At 33.1% G+C, this 21283-nt stretch overlaps 3 protein-coding genes and 1 long non-coding RNA gene across 5 annotated transcripts; 2 read left to right on the top strand and 2 right to left on the bottom strand.

Moving 5' to 3' along the window:
- Positions 1-5613: 5613 nt before the first annotated feature.
- On the top strand, positions 5614-10024 carry LOC125869228 (flocculation protein FLO11-like). The gene is made up of 4 exons (XM_049549796.1): positions 5614-5887; positions 6027-6251; positions 8645-9117; positions 9225-10024. Exons 1-4 carry the CDS (start codon positions 5665-5667, stop codon positions 9744-9746), a joined length of 1443 nt encoding a protein of 480 aa, XP_049405753.1. The 5' UTR covers positions 5614-5664; the 3' UTR covers positions 9747-10024.
- An 882-nt stretch (positions 10025-10906) lies between these two features.
- LOC125867656 (protein transport protein Sec61 subunit beta-like) lies at positions 10907-17178 on the bottom strand. Of its 2 annotated transcripts, none has more exons than XM_049548214.1 (2): positions 17039-17178; positions 10907-11321 (listed from the first exon to the last, which is right to left on the bottom strand). In XM_049548214.1, exon 2 carries the CDS (start codon positions 11310-11312, stop codon positions 11058-11060), a length of 255 nt encoding a protein of 84 aa, XP_049404171.1. In that variant the 5' UTR covers positions 11313-11321; positions 17039-17178; the 3' UTR covers positions 10907-11057. The 2 variants fall into 2 exon arrangements, with proteins under 2 accessions (XP_049404171.1, XP_049404170.1); XM_049548213.1 differs by lacking the exon at positions 17039-17178 and adding an exon at positions 13127-13221.
- LOC125867658 (uncharacterized) lies at positions 10911-15667 on the top strand. The gene is made up of 2 exons (XR_007446661.1): positions 10911-11051; positions 15519-15667. It is a non-coding gene; the product is annotated as an uncharacterized LOC125867658 (long non-coding RNA).
- Positions 15383-17178, bottom strand: LOC125867657 (protein transport protein Sec61 subunit beta-like). Its single transcript, XM_049548215.1, has 2 exons — positions 17039-17178; positions 15383-15788 (listed from the first exon to the last, which is right to left on the bottom strand). Exon 2 carries the CDS (start codon positions 15777-15779, stop codon positions 15525-15527), a length of 255 nt encoding a protein of 84 aa, XP_049404172.1. The 5' UTR covers positions 15780-15788; positions 17039-17178; the 3' UTR covers positions 15383-15524.
- Positions 17179-21283: the final 4105 nt, after the last annotated feature.

The following is a 21283-nucleotide window of genomic DNA, read 5'->3' as shown; positions in this document are numbered from 1 at the left end:
ATATTTAATTAAATATCGGGTGTATTATATTATATGAAAGCTATTAGGGTTATAGTGTTTGGTGAAATTATGACTTAACCCTAGGCTTGAATTTGAGAAATATGAGAGTTGATATGTTAATTGACATCGAGCTTAAGAACTTGATTATAAACTTGGGTGGATTTTTGGGTCAAAGCTAAACACATAGTAATATGAGTGTTGTTAGTTTTGAAATCTTATTGTGGTCATTTATTTGAATAGATTGCTTTGAGTTGAAAGTTCAACGAAAAGGGAAGGCTCAAGTTCCGGAGTGAATTCTTGATTGATTGAGGCAAGTGGATTTCTAAACCCTTGTTAAGTGTATGAAATTCGTGTATTTCCTTGTAATATGTGTTTGGGGGTAATGAGACTTGGTGATGGGTTGACTTGTCCACATTGATTAATTCTAATGATGAAAAAGGGGTAACAAAAGGAAATGTGATTAATTGTTTGTGTGTGATGTGTTGAGAATAGTTTGAAAGGCTTGTTGAATCATTATTGATGTTGTATCATGATTGTGTTATTGTGAATTGTGCAATGTTATGAAAATGGTCATCTCCTCATTATTTGTGTGAACATGTCATTTGCATTGTTCTGAGACATGGTTATAACAAGTGTTATGTGAATTGAGAAAGAATAAGAAATTAAAGAGGATGTACCATTTCGAGGGACGTATCGCGCGCTGCGATGAATATTATATTTCGAGGGACGTATCGCGCGCCGCGATGGTTACTATTATCGAGGGTCGTATCACGCGCCGCGATGGATGCATGGAAAGATATGTCCCCCATGGGTCCCGGACTGAGAGACAGCGGGTGTGTATCACTAGGTCAGACATGCATCACTATAATTGACATTGCATTCCATTGCATTGCACATATTTATCATTAGTGAACTTGATGTTGTGTTGTGCTGATCTTGTGAGTGCCTTTCTGTGAAACTTTGATTAATGAATATTGAGCTTGTTGTTGAGGATATGTAATTGTTAGCGTGTTGTTGTTGAGCTATATGTTATGTGAATTATGAACTGTTAGGTTGGACTGGTTTTAAGCAGGTTATTGTTGTAGAGGCTGTAATTGATGTATACAGAGCTTGTTGTTGAGAATATGCGATTGTTAGAATGTTGTTGTTGAGATATATATGTGCTTGTAAATTGTGAATTGTTAGGTTGGGCTGGTTTTATGCAGGTTGTAGTTGTGAAGGTTCGGTTGGGGTGTAAGGAGTACCCGTATTCTATCCCCTTAGCTTGTGTTTAGAGGTTTACTTGCTGAGTACCGTGTGGTTTGGTACTCACCCCTTGCTACTACATGTTTTTGTAGGTTACTAGCCCGGACGTTTGTGATATTTTCTCTTCTCCTTGTCTGAGGCTTCTTGTGGAGGTTTGTGAGGTAGCTGCTTGTCATTTCAACAGACTTTCTTTCTCCTTAATTATGATCTTGTTCTATTCTAGAAACAAGGTCATTTGAGACTAGTATTTTTCTTTTGAATCAATTGTAATACTTTAGAGGCTTGTACACGTGACAACTAGATTTTGGGGATATTTTTGAGTTAATTATAAAATTTTTGCATTTTATTGTAATGGGTGAGTTTTAGGCTGACTTGTTTTGGTGGGATAAGACGAGTGCCATCACATCCATTTTTGGGTCGTCACACTACTTTTGGTTTTTAACTTATTTTAAATCATTTAAAACTTATTTTAAGTTGTTTTTAATATTGTCAAACACTTCCTAACTTATTTTAAGTCGTTTTTTTTTATACTTATTTTAAGTTATTTTTATATTTGTCAAATACTTTCAGAAGTCAGAAATAACTTAAAAATATGTTTGACCAACTTTTATGTCAATCCAAACACCCTCTAAGTATTAATGAGTTATTTCTGTCAAAGAATTTAACCAAAATAAATAAGAGACAGTTTTGTGTATTAATCAGCTAATTAGGCATAAAGCTTTTACAAATATGGATTAGACACCAAACACCTATTAAAGCAGTTAGGTAAAAGAACTAATGAAGGATGTTGATAAAAATATTGAATTTCGATTTTTTCTATTTTCTCAAATTCCTCATATTAATATCAATGATTTCAATTTAATTAATTAAAAACAAGGGTCATAATGGTTAAAAAAATTGCTTCCCATTGTTCAATAATCGCAGTAGAATCCAACTATTTGCCCTTAATCGAGTATTTCCTTGTGGTAATGAATGTGGAAAAATCATAAATACAAATTCTTACAATTGTTCAACTTAGTTATTCTTCAGTCATACTTATTACTACACCATTAGTGTTCTACTTGACAAAAATGTTTATATTCGTATATAACTTTTCTATTATATTAATATTAATAGTAGTAGTAGAATTTAGAAATAGTTGGAAAATTAGTTTGATTAAAAGGGTGTGTTCAATAGGAAGGAAAATGTTTTCAATTAAATAAGTTGATTTTTACTCTCTTTTTTGCGTTTGATAAATAAGTAAGAAAATATTATTGTAAACGCATTTGTATATAATATAGACGAATAATAGCGGATGTAGGAATGAATAGAGGTGAGGAATGGTGGGGATGAGGCTAGAAGTCTACAACGGTGGAGGTGAAGATGAGGTGCATTGAAGGGTGAAACGGACATGCACAATCAATATGGAAAGCTAATTATGAAATTTGTTTTCTCTATGTCCATTAAAAAAGTCATGATTATCTGCATTTTTAAAGAATGTATTTTTCTCAGAATTTTTTTTAAAAAAAACTTTGATCAATTAAACATGAAAAAACTAGAAATATTTTTCTTGAGAGGCTACAAAATCACAATCTTCTCTCCTCTAGTTTTAATGTTGCCTGATTAGGTTTAGGATTTTTTTTAGATTTGGGCCTCTTGCAGTATCCTACATGTTTTTTGGGCCTCATACAGAGGTTATAACAGGCAAAGTGCACAAATATTATTAATATATACTATATATTATAATGGAAGTATTCTATTATATCAATGGTATATTATAGAAGTAGTTGGTATATATTGTAAGTATATACTATATAGTATAAGTATTCAATTATTTAAGTTTCAACTTTCACGAATCAAATTTCAACTTTCTACTGTAAAGTTATAATTATTTTAAAATTAAATAGATATATACTATATTTATGATAGATTCAAATTTTCAAATTAATAAATGTTGATTTAAAAAACGATCCAGCCCATTAAGACCAATGGGCCACAACCCAGCCCAATTAGCCCAAAAATTTGGGCTGATGGGTTGTGAATCGATCCAAACAGATATTTTTCATTGTTTTGTCCGGACCAAACCAGACCAGTTTGAAGATTGGTCAATTTTTTTTGGGAAAATTACGCGGTTAAGCAAACTTATACTATTTAATTACTCATCATAGCTATAGTTTGCTATAATTACCACTCGCGACTAACATTATACATTAATTACGTGGGCTGACTTCGAGTTTGTATAATTAGCCACGTTTGTATATGTATAATATACAATTCACAAGAATATACAAATACATATGTATAATATACAATCATCTAACTGATATACATATACAATTCACCTCTCTCCCACTCTCTGCCATCTCTCGCTTGCCTCTCTCCTCCCTCTCCCAATCTCGCTTACCATATATACAAAGTGTATATGTATAATATACAATTATCTAACCGATATACATATAAACTTCACCTCTCTCCCACTCTCTGCCCTCTCTCGCTCGCCTCTCTCCTCCCTTTCACAATCTCGCTTGCCATATATACAAATACATATGTATAATATACAATTATCTAACCGATATACATATACAATTCACCTTTCTCCCACTTTTTTCCCTCTCTCTCGCCTCTCTCCTCTCTCTCCCAGTCTCACTCGTCTCTCTCCTCTCTATAACATGTAGCTACGAATTGCAATTATCAAACTATAGCTATGAAGAGTAATTAGACTATTTTTGAATGGCTATATGTGAAAGTTTCTCTTTTTTTTTAATGGGCCAGACTGACCTGGCCCAGCCCACTTACAAGCTTAATGACAAGTGTCCCTTTTGTATGGTTGCCATGTGCCTTATGTCATGAATGCATGCTCGCTACATGTGTTGTTTGCATTCTATGGAGTTGTTTATTAGAGTGTATTAGCAGAAATAGTGCATGTATTAATTTTGTGTATAATAATATCTTGTTTGACACATTTTTTCAATTTATGTATAATTAATACACTTTATTGTGTATTAAGGTATGTATTACTCATACAACTGGTCAATGACGGAGCCAGGAATTTCACAAAGGGTGTCTAGAAATAACACAACAAAAGCTCTTTTCAAAAAGTAGAACTACTGAGATTCGAACACACAAGCACTTCCTCATTCCAAGGAGGTGAAACCGCTGGGCTATAACAACTTTGTTATATCATGGATGTTCAAAATATGTTATTTAATCATTTCATATATCATTTTACTTGTATATACGGTATTTTTTCCGACGAAGGGTGTCCATTTTCCGGCGAAGGGTGTCCAATTGGACACCCTGACCACCATGTGGCTACGCCACTGCAACTGATTAGTAGGTACATTAGTAATGCAAGAGATTTAATGCATGCATTAGCATGATTAAAAACTCAAATTGCCCCTCAAAACACTTTTTGTATCTTTTCCACTATAATTATGGAGGATACTTTTGTAAATTTGTATTTTTATGCAATGCATGTGATTTTTGAACACACCAAATCAAACAATATATAAAAATTATCTATGTATAATTAATGCAAACATAGCTAATACAATCATTACAAATGCAAACATTATAATATACTTTATTCAATATTATTTTTTAACACTTTACCAAACGACCCATATTTTATTGCAAGCTTTAACAAGTTATTACAAGACTTTTCAGAAATTATAGACATACTAAATGAAATTTAATATATTCGTAATAATATGCTTAATTTTTACTTATCAACATTAATATTAAATTTGTTGAAGTTATTATTCCTTATGTTTCTATTTATATGCAATGATTTTAAATTTTATGTTTCTTAAGAAATTAAGTAAGTTTACCATTACTTTTATTCAATATTCTCTTGAAATCAAATATTCAACAAATGAACATAAATTAATTTATTTTGATTAACTAATTTGATCTATGAAATGACAATTAAATATATATTTTTAAAGGTGAAATAAATAAAATAATGTCTTGTAAAATAAAAAAGGACATATAAATAAAAAGACATAATACATAAATATGACTCTTAACTTGGCTTCAACGGATAACTATGTCCTCCAACTTTGAGTGTGAACAAGTAGACACTTAAACTTACATAAAATTGAATAAGTAGACACATGCGTCCTACATGACATAATACACGTATGATACCACATAGAATACAAAATTGTCATGTAGAATGTCATGTAAGATGAATATGTCTATTTATTTAATTTTATACAAATTTAAGTGCTTACTTGTACAATCCAAAATTAAAGATCATAGTTATTAATTAAAGTCTAGTTAAGGGTAATGTATTATGTCTAAACGACTGTACTAAAAATGAAAAGGACTATTTTACACCAATCTTCCCACCTAAGGAACTAATAATTTGTCATTTTCCGTCCATTCTTCAACCTTTCCACTCCCCTGGGCAAAAAGTAAGGTGAACACGCAGCATTAATGTCAATAATAAGAAAACAATATGGAAAGGCAAATGCTTCTTCACCATTTTCATTTTCAAATTTTAATCCTATCACTCCTTCTTCTCCAATGAAGTTCGGGTTTTCATCTACTGATTCCGGCTCTTCCTCGCCGGTTTCTGGCGATACAGTTCCTGGACTATCGGCTACAGTTCCTTCGTGGTTGCTCGGAACTAGTTTCGTTTCAACTGATAACTCTACTTGTAAGTTGTACTGCGCCTTACTATAACTGTCACACTTTTCAGTTTTTATTCAGCGCCTCCGTCAATAGTCTGTTCGGTATCTGAAAAATCTTGCGATTCTACTACTACTAAGTACTAACTCATATTTTTGTTTATGCAGTGCCTTGGTTTTCGAAGGCGAGCTCATCAACTGTGACTTCGTCATCTTTAGGACCGACTACTACAAACAATTGTTTTTCGGATTCACTATCATCAGTCACTTCACCGTCTTCGGTTTCGGAAATTACTACTACGGTATCAGCCACTTCAACATCTTCTCTCTCTGGAAAAACATCTGTTTCAACTTCTTCACCACCACAATCAACCGTCTCAGCACCGGGATTTGGTAATTTTTTCTCCATTTTTTTTTTTATGTTCAATGTTTAAGCTATGTGCCTCGTATAGCTATGATCGTGTAAATGAAAGTTTGCTCCATGATTGGTTTATTATGACTGACATTATCTGTTAGGAAGTGAAATTCAATTCACGGTAGTTCTTTTGATTTCAATAGCAGTCTATGTCCCCTGGTGGTGGTTTCTAATTCTGTTGCTTCATTCTAGCGTTGCTGTTCAGTTTTCTGATTGCTCAGTATGGATTTCACTTTATGGAAATGTATTTGGGGTAAAATTGAGTACAAGTTTCTCTTCCAATCATTTTAGTAGTTTTGCTTTGTTTGCTGGAACGTTTAGATTCTTTTGTTACCGTCATGCTCGGAATAAGAGGGAGCCAGTGAGCCACTGTCCAATGATCTACAGTTCCTGTTTGATGAGGAACAGATTACTGAGGTAGAGAAAGGTACAAAATGAAAATAGGAAAGTAATGTAAAAGAATGTGACTAATTATGTTGTTCATCTCGCTCCCTGTCACATCACCATTGTTAAAAGAGGCTGTTGCCTTACCTGCCATTTTGTCGTCCTCTGATTACTGCAGCTGTGGCCCCATGCACCATTGCTATGTTGAAATGGAGCTGTTAGCGAAACTGCCATAGCTATAAAGTAGATTTGGTCGAAACAGTTAGTTAGCTTGTAGGTCAGAAAGAATGAGCTGTAAAATGTTGCTTTGAGATGGCCTCATTGCCTGGGAAAATGGGAGAAAAAATTGCAATGAGATCCCAGCAATATTAAGGGTTATTCTTCAATGCCTAAATTAGACTTGGCATTAGTAGGGATGAATTTGAGAGAGTAATTGGAGGAGATGGTAAGAAGAGTTTCTTTTAAAAGAGTGTGTTCTCCAGTTATGAGTCTTTGCTTCTGTCTATACTATTTGTTATTCGTAAATTGTTACCTGTTGCCCAACGCTATGTTTTGCCATCTTATCGATACTCGGTAGCTTTTATCAATGAACCACTGTCTTATTAAAAAAATAAGGTATTCATGACCTACTATCCATCTTTGGGTAGGACTTGTAGATGAGATAGCTCACTCTATCCATTATTACTATCAGATGTTCTCCTAACTTCATAAGCTTGGATTTGTTAATGGTAGAATGTTAAGTCAATGTGGTGCTCATTTATTTTTATGACGTGTGACGTGTGTTGGCCGCAAAATAACGGGGATACATTGCTTCCTTTTTGGCGATACATTCTCTCCTCAAAACAACATTGAGCACCTGCTTCCTTGGTTTCTCTGGGAGAGTTTTTTGTCTTGTGCATGCAACTTCCAGCTTCCTCCTTCTGTGTTTTCTGCTTACCTTTATTCCATTTGATTTTACACTTTTCCTTTTCTCGTCTGCCTATATCTATCAGCTAAAGGTAAGGTTTAAGCTTCTTTGTTCAATTCTGCAGTTCTCTTCATTTTACTCATTTCTTTTGCTGCTTTACGTGTTTGTGATTGTTCCATCATCTGTTTGCGCCTCTGTTTCCTGGCTTCTGACAAGTTTGCTCTTCATCTTTTCCTTTGCTTGACTTTGTGTACTCTCAGATGGTTGCAAGATGACATGATTTTTTTCATGTAGAATATTATCTTCAAACTCCATACCAGACTCAGAATCTAAAAGCATCTGCCCCGTGCTGTAGATACTGACTTCTCCCCCTGTTTGGACTACTGTCATTCAATTTGGTTAACAATAGATTAGGACATGACAGTTCTTGTAGTTATTCTTGGACTTTGACTTTTGGAGAAATTAGAGGTATATTTTCCATCTTGGGCAAGTATACCCCAAAGCAATGATAGGGCTAACAGAGTTTGTGAAGACGATATGTAGTTTGCCTCAATTGCATTAGCTCAGTCTCAGTTTTTCTTTTCATCTGCTAGCCATTGAGCTATTTGAGCAATGTCATGAGTTTTCTTTTCCATAGAGTTTTCTGTAGGATCATAGGCAGGAAGTATGAGTTTCTTTTTGAGTTTATTTTTGCCAAGTACCTTTTGAATTATCTTGGTTGGTTATCACATCTCATAAAATATTCTCAAGTGCCATTGCAATTCACAGCTAGTGAGGAAATTTTTTGTTTTATCCGTTACCTGGGGAGTGGCCTACCTACCTCTATGAGCTGGCAGGAGTGAATCTTGAGCCCTAGCTCACCTCAGCCCTTAGGAACATGATCAAGTTCTAGCTGATGGGTTGCCAAGTGTAGAGCAGATAACATTGATCATGGTTTGCAGCTGATAGAGTGCATTTCTTTGCTGGTGGAGCTGATGTTTACACTCTCCTACGATCACATTTGTCTTTTAAGTCAACTAAGTGAAATTATTACTTTCCAACCTTTCATGTTGCTGACCTTTTTTGTTTGTTTGCTTGCAGTAACTGTCCCTGCTAGTTGTTCCCCCGAGCAGGATGAGGTTGCTGCAATTTTGGCAAGACAATGTGAGAAGCTTCTGTCCCGCCAAGCTCAAGGCAGAGGGCAAAATGAAAAGCATGTTGCAGTCGCTCAGCCTTGTGCCTATGGAGCAACAGAATTTGAAACTAAAAGCTCAATCATGCCTGTCGGTGATGCTGCTCATATACCTGCTGCTACTACTGAACAGAAATATGGGGAGTCCAAGCCGTGCAGTATTCCCATTAGCAGTGCCCCTTCAATTTCCACTCCTTCAGTCCCGATGGACTCAAAGTCAGGCAGCTCATTGCTTCCAAGCTCGCAGCCTGTTGAGGAGGAGCAACCTTACCTTCCACCTGTCGATCTTCTGGACTCAACAATCGAAATGTGGGAACGGGTTGTCGTGAATAACAAAACAGATCAAGAGGTCACTGAAGAGGGGCTTCGTCACTTCTACGAGGTCAGTTTCTCTCTCTTTTCTTTTCTTAGTGAAGTTAGCCTCTCCTTTCACCTTTGTTTCTTTTCTCTTCTGTTTCCTTTCTTGACCTCTTTTTCTCCCTTTTGTAGGGCATCAACTATTTTTGTCTTCTGTCAGAACGCCTTCTAGTAGTCACTGACAAGTATGATGAGGAGGCAAAAGTGAGGGATGAAATGGAAAAGATGACCTCTTCTTTGAAAGATAAGTTGGCAAAAGCCAGTCGAAAGCTCGAGGACTCTAAGAAGGAGAAGGAGAGTCTTGAGCATGAGTTGGCTGGGGCTGCAAACAAGATAACTGCTCTAACTGGTGAGAAGGACTCCATTTTACTGGTCCAGACGTTCCTTCACCAGACTATCTCCGAGCTGAGAAGGGAATTGGAGGAGGCTGGTCCTGCTGCCATCCAGAGATACAAGGCTTCCTCCTTGTACAGACAGGAACTCATGGAGTATGCTGCTCCTTACATGGGAAATGGGGTGAAGCTGGCCATAGAGAAGATCAAGGCTAAAGATCCCACATTTGAACCCGAGACCTATGGCCTTGAGATGTACATTCTCCCTCCTGAAGCTGATGACCAAGAATTCTCATCAGAGGAAAGTGATGGTGGGTGCTAATCACGAGTAAGCTTGAGATATGACTGAAGGAGTAAGTTTTACGAGATTTTGGTTATAAAGGTGTTGTTGACGTAAGTGCTGAAGAAAGAAAAGATCCCCGGAGCTTCGCGTGAAGCTCTTTCTTTTTTACATATGCTTATGCGAATGCAACTTTTCTGGCTACTCTTTATCTCTGAACTAGTGTGTTTGGCTGCTCCATTGAAGTTTTTGGTGGTGTTAATAGAGTATGTATGAATGTGCTAACATCAAAACTCTGCAGTATATATATAAGGTGTTACGAACTCGTTACTTTTATCCGTGCAGTGTGCCTTGGAAGTTTTTGAGAGGCGAACCAGAAAAAGAGGCTTATTAAGCTGTGGATATTCTCTAGGTAACCAATTTTCGTGCTCCAGTTCGACTCTGCAGTTAATTTTGGTGATAATTTTTCAATACCCCATAATTACATTTTAAATAATCAGCTTAGATAGTAGTATTATTTAGTAGCTTCCAACTTCTTGTCTTTTATTTTAAAATTTTTAAGTAATATTGACATTAAAAAATCAGAATGAGATATAAAATGGGAGGATGCATTTCTTGTTATTGTCTAATTTCAAAGTTGGTAACGTCGTAGTAATTCTTCATATAGTTTTATGAAACATGCTATTGGATTTTTTTGAATGGACAAGGCAACATTTTGATCAAGATGGCCATCAAGAGATTAGAGAGAATTCAAATGAGTCATGATGTATGTAATAGTTTGCACCATTAAACCTCTACTCTTTTGTAATGCCTGTTTGAAGCTTTATAACCTGTATCAGATCCTTCAACTAAAAGTCTATGCAACATGAATTTACTAAAGATTGTATTCACGAACTCTAGTCCAAACACTGACATCAAAATATGCTACCATACTAGGTTGCGGATGAGGATACAAGGATAATTCAATTCTGAACTCATAACAAGCAGTGGACAAGTAATAGGTCATAAGATATCGATCACCCTACATGGTGTACACAAAAAAGGAAGAACTAGCTGTTCGTAAGCATCATACAGCGAGCAAAGCAGAATCATTCCTGTTAAAGCTATAATTGCAACATGATTCCATTCACGTTCTAAGAAACTAGAATTTGCCACCTTCTTGTTCATTAGAAGATATCGGAACACAGGTAGCACAAGAAACATTCAACTCATAACTAGAAAACTTTTCTATGAACTTCATTGCATAGACAAACAAACAAGAAAATAAAGCTACAATGTCAGTTTTTCCTTCAACGAAGAAAGCTGTTGCCCAACAAAAATTTCCCAACTCAGCAATGAGATATCTGAGTGTCTCTAGCCCTCTCTGCGGACAAAGTAGAGCTTACCCATGACATGAAGGATTGCAACAAAGGCTATGAAGCCAATACTCATCACAAGCACAACATTGGGGGATATCTTGAGTCCAGGGGAATCATCAGTGTAGAATTGGAGCATGGTACCACCTGCTCCTCCTGCAGCTCCACCTGCTCCTCCGGTCTTCCTTCGACGTAGGTTAGCAGCTGCTGCTGCTGCAGTCCCCCTTTGTGGTCCACCTCCACCCAAAGCCATTTCTAGTCACTGTTTCAATGTATTAAATAGAAAATCTTCAGTGGGAAGAATCACAGAAATCTTTTGCAAGTCCTCAAACACAGTGAACATTTTAAAGATGGTAAACAACATACAATCAAATAATAACGGAATTGATCAACTAAAGTGAACACTGCAACTATTGCATCCAGCCATTTCAACAATACATAACAGTATGGCATTAATATATCTCTTCCTATATTTATGCATCACAACCTCTAAACTTTCAGAAAGGTACATCAACTACCAGTCAAAATTTGCAATCAACTCAACCATCAAAGTCAAATTAGGCTACACGATTGGAACAAACTGGGTATTATTTAAGACATTAGTCATACAACATTAAACAAAATGTGAAATAGCAGAATTTTGAATTATTCACTTGCTACACATCTTTAGGAATTACAAACTATAGAACAACATACCTAAGTAATTCCACAAGTGGGAGGTGGTACTACTAAATATTAATTATTCAACATTATCATGCAACATTAAGACGTACAAAGAAAAGGAACATTTACTAAAGACATGATTGGGCCAGGGTAAAAGCCGATACATAAATGCTCAAGAGAATCAGACTGCTTGCAAAGAAACAAGGAGACCTTAACACTCGTTCTATTTTATTTCCATTTTTTAGCCTGCCCTAAAGTGCTACATTTCTTTTTCATGTCCTCCTAGGTCAAACCGCACCACTTCTACTCATTTCACTTGTTGAACATCTTCACAAAATTGTATGCCAATCTAAGTGAAAAGAGATCGTGAATCCTAAATATGTCCACACTTGTTCAAACCACCCTCACCACGCCATCAAAGCAAATAACAAGTTTTCGCTAATATCAAGCTAAACCATACAATTGCAACACGAGGGTGCCTGCCCCATTCATCTATTTTCCAAAACACTAAGCTTATGAACCTCCATTTAGTATAAGTTCATTTGAATATATTTTCAAGACATACATATAAAAAAAATGATGTATCATTTATTCATCATTCTCGCCCATGCTAACTGCTATACTGCACCTTCAGCCTAGAATTGCTAACTACCTTTATAAGACTGGTACAACTCAAATACAGTGCATCCAGTTTTAAGAGAAATTCTCATTGAAAGGGGAAACAGCAGCTATATTTGAGCAAGTGCTTGATATCAGGGGCGGATCTAAAGGAGGCTGAGCGTGTTCATCCAAACGCCCCAACAAAAAAATATAAAATTTATATAAGGTAAATTTTTATCCTTTTATGTATATATACAAAACTAAAGATTGATCTAGGTTCTGTTCCAAGTTCAAATCATTGCATTTTAATTTTTCAAACCCTTTCATGAGAATCCTGGATCCGCCACTACTTGATATACCACCAACTACACTAACTAGCCAACGAATCCCGAATAGAATCACAAAATGTTTGAATTTAAATTAAACTTACATGTAGAATCATTGCACAATTTGCAAATCATCACTATAAATTCACATCGCGGTTTCAAAAAATTCCGAAAACTTATTAAATCTGAACAAAACCCTACCCGACCCGAAAGATCAAATGTCAACGCCATTAGATCATAGAACATCAACACAATTCAAAACTCAAAAGTTTAGATCATTCCGATTTCAGATATCAAAACATGCAAAATTCACTTTTTGTTAACAAATCAATTACATAAACTTGCTCCAATAAAAATTTAAAAATTTCACAAGCAAAAATCAGTACAAATCTAATTACATCTGCAGGTAAGAAGACAAATTCATACAAAAGATGGAAAAAAATTCATCAAATAAAACGTTAGAAGAGGAGAAAAATACCTTAAGAATGCTAAGAATTAGGGAAAATGGATTCTCCGATCTGGAAGGAAAATGGATTAGAATTTTTTTGACCCGTTTGTTTAATTGGAGTTGGACTTTAAAGCTTTGATTTATTGTACGTGGAGGAGGCCACATAACTATAACCAATAAATTCATGACACGTGATTTAGGACACTTTTGGCAAACTAATGACATTTTATAATAGAGATATATTTACCTCTCGTTCACTTTAGTTGTCACTTATTCTTAAAATATATATTTTCATTTTTACTTGTTATTTTTGACAAGAAAAGACAATAATTTTTCCATATTTTACCTTTATTATTAAAGAATTATTTTCTAAATTATTTTTAAGACATCATTTAATAAGGAATAGTTTGATAAAATTAATATATCAATAATTATTTTTTTTAATGGTTGTGCCAAATCAAATTGTGACAAGTAAAAGTGAACGAATAGAGTATTTTATAACAAATTCCTAAAAAATCAATATCCATTTGTATTGTAAACAAATTTTGAATTATATAATGTTCCATTATTGATAACCATAACTCATTTATCTATATAGCTAATATAAATAAGAGATGAGTAGGATATATATAGTTGATGCATATAATATTAAATGATATTAATAAAAAAGATAGTGTTTGATTTTGTAACAAATTCATAAAATTATTATTCTATTTGTAATGTTAAAATGAACCTAAACAAAAATCTATAAGTACATAAAGTAAGAAAGAAAATATGATATATGATACAAAAAGATATTATAGAGATGAAAAATTAAAATGTTAAAGGATAAAATAGATATTGTATGAAGGGGGATCTATTATTCAAAGCTAAGATGGAAATTTGTTCTCCAACGAAGTTAGAGGTGTAAATAATTTTCACCCAAAATAATAGTGATAATGAAGGGTTCCGATGTTAAGTGATTATTGCGGTGATGATAATTGATAGTGAAGGCTATGAAGCTAAATTATAAGGCTTAAGTCATTTACGACCCTTTAAAGTTGTCCGCATAATTCACTTGGACACCTCAACTAGGACTCGTAGAACACCTAACTTGTTCAAAACATATACCTATTAAACACAAAACGCTGATGTGGCGAAATAAGTGTACCTCACTGCTGTTGAGCGCGTGAATGGACTTTTTTTTTCAATTTTTAAAAACAAATTAGTGCTTATTTTCTTGACACTTGGCATGTATTAATTAAATAACTAAAAATTCATTTAATTAAACATTTATCTCTTTATTTATAATAGAAAATAACCTCACACTCATGTACAAGTACTCTTCTTCTTCTTCAACCCACCATTTTAAAGACTTCAAATTCTATGCCTTTTATTTTGTTCTTATTTTTTTTTATTTTTCATTATAAACAAACTAATTGAATTTGCAATAAGAAGAAAAAAAATCGGACCATTGAAGTTAAAAAGTTAGTTGATATTCATGCATCTCTATTTTCAATAACTCCGATCAAGCAACCATCACCATTCATTAAACTTATTAAAAATGATGTAGAAAATTGATATTCTTTAGATTTCTCTTCATCGTCGATTTTGAAATAATTTATCGGCATTGATTATTTTCACAAAAAATTCAATAATCACAGGAAGAATAGAATACAATGGGTGATAGGGGAAGAAAGAAAAAGCAAAAGATTAGGTGGGTGTATTAGGGCTGGGGTGGGAGATATTTTCTTTTTTGTTATCGTTGAGGAGTCGATGGTGGAGTGACAGGGAAGAAGATGAAGAAGAAAGGGCAATGGGTTAGGTGGGGGGAGAAATTTTCTTTTTTATTCTTTTTTTTTCAATTTAATTTTTCCAGATTACTAAAGGCTGAAAATATTTTTCATTTTTTAAAATTAAAAATTTGGACCCATGTGCCAACATGTCGTAATTCTAATCGTGATTTTTTCAAGAAATTGTATGTGAATTACACGCACAATATTTTTAAGGCGAGTTGTCATTTTATGTTTAATAGATAAATATTCGTTAATATTAAAGTGTCTCATACATAAGAGTCCTAGTCGAGGTATCAAGTGAATTATGTGGACAACTTTAAGGGCCGTGGCTGACTTAAGCCAAATTATAATGATGGGAGGGTGATGGTGGTTGTGATGACAGAGATGATGAAAATTATCCATACAAAAAATACTTTTTAATGATATTAATGGTGGTTAAGACCAAAGAGAAGCATCATTAGCTGCTCAGAAGCATCATGCAGCAAGTTACAATTCCATTCACAGTCTAAGAAACTCATAACTAGAAAACTTTTCTATAAACTTTCATTGCATAGACAAACAAACAAGAAAACAAAGCTACAATGTCAGTTTTTCCTTCAACGAAGAAAGCTGTTTGCCCAACAAAACTTCCCCAACTCAGCAATGAGATGTCTCTAGCCTTCTCTGCGGACAAAGTAGAGCTTACCCATGACGTGAAGGATTGCGACAAAAGCTATGAAGCCAATACTCATTACAAGCACGACATTGGGGGATATCTTGAGTCCGGGGGAATCATCAGTGTAGAATTGGAGCATGGTACCACCTGCTCCTCCTGCAGCTCCACCTGCTCCTCCGGTCTTCCTTCGACGTAGGTTAGCAGCTGCTGCTGCTGCAGTCCCCCTTTGCGGTCCACTTCCACCCAAAGCCATTTCTAGTCACTGTTTCAATGTATTAAATAAAAAATCTTTAGTCGGAAGAATCACAGAAATCTTTTGCAAGGTCCTCAAACACTGAACATATAAAACACTGAACAATCAAATAATAGCAGAATTGATAAACAAAGGGAAGGTAGTAACTATTGCATCTAGGCATTTCAACAATGCATCAGTATGGCGTTGTATATTTATGCATCACAACCTCTAAACTCTCAGAAAGGTACATCAACTACCAGTCAATTGCAATCAACTCAATCATCAAAGTCGAATTAAGCCACACAATTGGAACAAACAGGATATTATTTAAGAGATTAGTCACACAACAATAAACAAATTGTGAAATAGCAGAATTTTGAATTATTCATTTGCTACAGATCTTCAGGAATTTCAAACTATACAACATATCATATGTAATCCCACAAGTGGCGTGTGGTACTACTAAAAAATATTAACTATTCAACATTATCATACAACATTGAAACCTATGCAGAAAAGTAACATGTACCAAAGATATGATTGGGCCAGGGAAAAAGCCGATACATAAATGCTCAGGAGAATCAGACTGTACTCAAATACAGAGCATCCAGTTTTATGAGAAATTCTCATTGAGAGGGGAAACGACAGCTATAATTAAGCAAGTGCTTGATCTCAGAGAGTGTTCAGCCGAACCCCTCGACAAAAAATAATACAGTAAATTTTAGCCTTTTATGTATATATACAAAACTAAAAATTGATTTAGATTCAGTTCCAAGTTCAAATCATTGCATTTTTATTTTTCAAACTCCTTAATGAGAATCTTGGATCCGTCACTACACTAACTTGCCAACGAATCCCAAAGACTATCACAAAATGTTTGAATTTAAATTAAACTTACATGTAGAATCATTGCACCAATTTGCAAATCATCACCATAAATTGACATCGCGGTTTCAAAAAATTCCGAAAACTTGTTAAATCTGAACAAAACCCTACCCGACCGGAAAGATCAAATGTCAAAGCCATCAGATCATAAAATATCAACACAATTCAAAACTCAAAAGTTCAGATCCTTCCGATTTCAGATCTCAACACATGCGAAATTCACTTTTTGTTAACAAATCAATTACATAAACTTGCTCCAATTAAAATTTAAAAAATTCACAAGAAAAAATCAGTACAAATCTAATTAAATCTGCAGGTAAGAAGACAAATTCATACAAAAAATGGAAAAAAATAATAATTAATCAAATGAAGTTAGAAAAGGAGAAAAATACCTTAAGAATGCTGAGAATTAGGGAAAATGGGTGAGAAATATTTTGACCCGTTTGTTTAATAGGTATTCTAGTAAGTTGGACTTTTAAGGCTTTGATTTATTATACGTGGAGAGGCCACATAACTGTGGCCAATCAAATCATGACAACGTAATCTAGAACACTTGACATTTTATACTCCAATAGAGATATATTTACTCCTTATTTTTATTTTTACTTATCACTTATTTCTAAAATATGTTTTATCATTTTTACTTGTCATTTTTGACAAAAAAGACAATAATTTTTCCATGTTTTATCCTCAACATTAAATAGATATTTATCAAATCATTTTTCAAGATAACTGATAGGGATAATTTGATAAAATATCTATATCAATAATTATTTTTTAATATGTCAAGTCAAACTATGACAAATAAAAATGAATAATGAGGGTATTTTATAACAAATTCCTAAAAATTCAATATCTATTTGTATTGTAAACAAATTTTGAATTATATAATTAAAAATACTTCATTATAAATATTCATAACTCGTTTATCTATACAGATAACAATAGAAGATAATAAGAGATGAGTAGGATTTAAATGTATATATTTACTCAATACATATAGTTTAAATAATAATAATATAGTGTTTGATTTTGTAGTAAATTCATAAAATTATTATTCTATTTATAATGTTAAAATGAACCTCAATAAAAATTTATAAGTACATAAAATAAGAAACAAAATATTATGTATGATACAAAAAGATATTGTAGAGATGAAAAATTAAAATATCAAGGATAAAATTGATATTATAGAGTGGAGGGTATCTATTATTCAAAGCTAATATGGAGTTTTGTTTTTCAACAAAGAGCATATTTGACATTGATGTTGGATGCTAGACGTTCTTTTTTTGAAAAAAAATATTTATTTTGAGAAATAAGTGTTCAACAAATTCTTAAAACTGTTTTTAAATGGAAGCAGAAGCAATTTTTCTATTTTTATGAAGAAACTAAAGATTTTTGCTTTTAAAAAAAAATAAAAGCAGAAATAGAAAATTAATATTTTTGAGACTAAAATATCCCTTATATATGTACATATATTTCTGCTTTTTTTTTTTTTTTAAAAAAAAACAGAAGCAGAATTAGAAAACTAATTTTTTTAAGACTAAAATATCTCTTACATATGTACATATTTATCAACATATCCCTTATTAATTAATTAACATATCTCATAAGTTTAGTTGATTTTTATTCAAAAAATTTATTTTTTTGTTTTTATGTAATAAAGTTTTTATTTTACTTATGTTTTATATCTGTATTATTTATATATTATATTGTATGTATATTATCTGAATGTCTCTATCCCTCTCTGCGGACAATGTAGAGCTTACCCGCCATCATCATATCTTGTGTAATCCACAAGTGGGGTCTGAGGAGGGTAGGATGTCCACAAGTCTGTTTATGGGTTTGAGCTCTATTCAAGCATAGTGAGCCAACTTTGTGACTTTGCTTACTTCAAGCATTACAAAGGAATAACACCAACTACACTAACTACAACTGGTACAGTTCAAAGACAAGCAAGTACTTGTTATAACACCAACTACACTAACCAGTCAAATGAATCCTAAAATCTAAGGTCACAAAATGTTTATGCATAGTTTTTTTTAGGATGGCTCCACGGCCACCTTTTGAGCACCTCGACTAATTCCAGCAACAAGAACCAGGTAACCCTGTCGATCAAGGCTAGGATATATGAAAAGAATTATCTAGTGTATTTTTAGGCATAAATTAAACTTACACATACCCAATTTAGGGAAGAAATACACTAATCTTATATTCTCAGCACAAATTCAACTTTCTTTTCCTATCATCTGGACAAAAAACCTACTCGATCAGATCGGATCCGAAAAATCAAATATCAAAGCCATCAGATCATAAAACATCAACACAATTCAAAGGTTCAGATCCTTCAGATCTCAGAAATGCGAAGGTTATTAGCTCCAATTAGATGAACCTTCTCCAAATAAAACTAAAAAAAATAAAAAAATTTCACAAGCATGTACAAATCTACAGGTAAAAAAACACAAATTCATACAAAAAAATTTCAATGAAATAAGATGAGAAGAGGAGAAAAATACTATGAATGCTGCGAATTTAGGGGATGTGGTCAAATGAATTATAATTATAATACAAAATTACAAATACAAAGGAAGGAGAATTGAGTTTTTGGCTAAAATTATCCTTAAACTATATCCAAAATTTAAACTACATTCTTAAAATGTCATCTTAGCATAAAAACATCCTTCAATTATTTAAAAGTAAACAATTTTCATCCTTCCACTTGAATTTATCAGAAAATTAATAGATCCCACAAAAATTAAGTCATCCTTTCGTAATGATTATTCTTAGATACGTCAAAAATACTATCGTGAACTTTTTTGGTAATTGAGTTTAGCATTATGCAAAATCTTTTAATTTGACTGTTTTTTTTCCCATTTATTTTTCATGTAATTTGATATCAAAAATATTATTAGTTGAATATGTTTCTTCTCAATTGAACATGCTAGAAGTGGCGTTTGCTGGAGACTTCCGCTTCTAGTATGTAGAATGAAACTCAAATGCGAGACATAATCAGTATTTTGTCACTTTAATATCAAATTGACCCAAAAATTTATTGATCTAATACAGTTTGACTTTGAAAAAGATAAAGATAATTAAGCTCCAACTTCTTTCGTTATTAAATGAGAAAAATAGCAGATCATGTATCCTCACACCTTTCAAACATTTTTTGTTACAGTAAGCAATGGTGTCTAAGATTTTTAATATTTTTTTCATGAGCTTCTTATTGCAGGTAATGAAATTATGCAGAAAAACTTTTGTTGATAGTCACATGAACTGCTCATGTTTTTATAGGATCCTTTAGTTTTTTGACGATATCTAACAGAAGGATGAAAATTATTCACTTTAAAATACTTGAAGGATGTTTTCTGCTAAGAATGATACTTTAAGGATATAGTTTAAGTTTGTGTATAATTTGAGGATGTTTTTGACCAAAAACTCAAGAAAAATGAAATGCTGCGAATTTAGGGGATATGGTCTCTTCGATCCAGAATGAATTATAATTATAATACAAAATTACAAATTCAAAGGAAGGAAAATGAAATGACGTGTATTTTAATTGTTTTTTTTTAAAACTTTAAAAAAATACGGGGAGAGGCGGCATAGATATAGTCAATCAATTCATAACACCTAATCTAGTACACGTAATCTATCGAATCAATAAATGACTTTTAGCGCACCCATTTAGGCACTTGAACGCATCTTTAACTAAGAATACAACAGTCCCGTATTACAATATATGTTGATGTAAAATAGTGTTACTATAGAAAATTTTTATTTATCATTATCAATTAAGAGAAATAAGAAATAATCCTGCTTCATTAATTTTTTTTGTGTTACAAATTACAGTTCGACATAGAATATAAAAGCAACTTTCACATTTAGCAAACATAAAAATCATATTTGTATGCTATAGCTATAGTTTGCATAATTGCGCTTCATAGAAAACTTTATGTTTGCTATGGAACATCAGATTGTATAAATCATTGGGGGCATCAGATTTGTATAAAATCGCTGGCAGCCTCTCATTTGTATAAATCGCTGGCAGCCTCTAAATTCAATTTTATGTGTTTATATAACTGCATAAATTTGAATTTGTATACAATTGAATCGAAATAAAACGTTTGTATATCAAATCTCTCTCTCTTTCTTTATACAACATAAATTATACATTGTAATTTGTATAATCTGTGTTTGTATAAACCGAGAAAGAGAGAAAGACAAAAGAGAACTTGGCAGGGGAAGATCTGTATTTGTATAATTATAAGTGTATAGGACGAAAATATATATATTTGCATTTGTATATACACTTTTCTCTCGCTTTATACAACCACAAACACATTTTATACATTTGTGTTTGTATAAAGTGAGAGAGGCGAGCGAGAGAGGGAGAATGGCGAGTGAGAATTTCAGGGAGAGAGGCGAATGACAATAGTTTGCTACGAATTACAATTAAATCAAACTGTGGTTATAACGTTTAATTTGAATTAATAGTTTTCTATTATATACAATTTTCCCAATTTGAAAAAGAAAGAAGAAAATACACAATGATGAAAAAAGAACATAGAATATGAGTGTTTTGAGCTAGAGCATTTATAAAAGCAATAATATATATATATATATATATATATATATATATA

The sequence above is a fragment of the Solanum stenotomum genome, chromosome 6, assembly GCF_019186545.1.
Source record: "Solanum stenotomum isolate F172 chromosome 6, ASM1918654v1, whole genome shotgun sequence".
NCBI lineage: Eukaryota > Viridiplantae > Streptophyta > Magnoliopsida > Solanales > Solanaceae > Solanum > Solanum stenotomum.
Note: the sequence above shows the minus strand (reverse complement) of the source record. Positions and strands in the feature narration are given on the sequence as shown.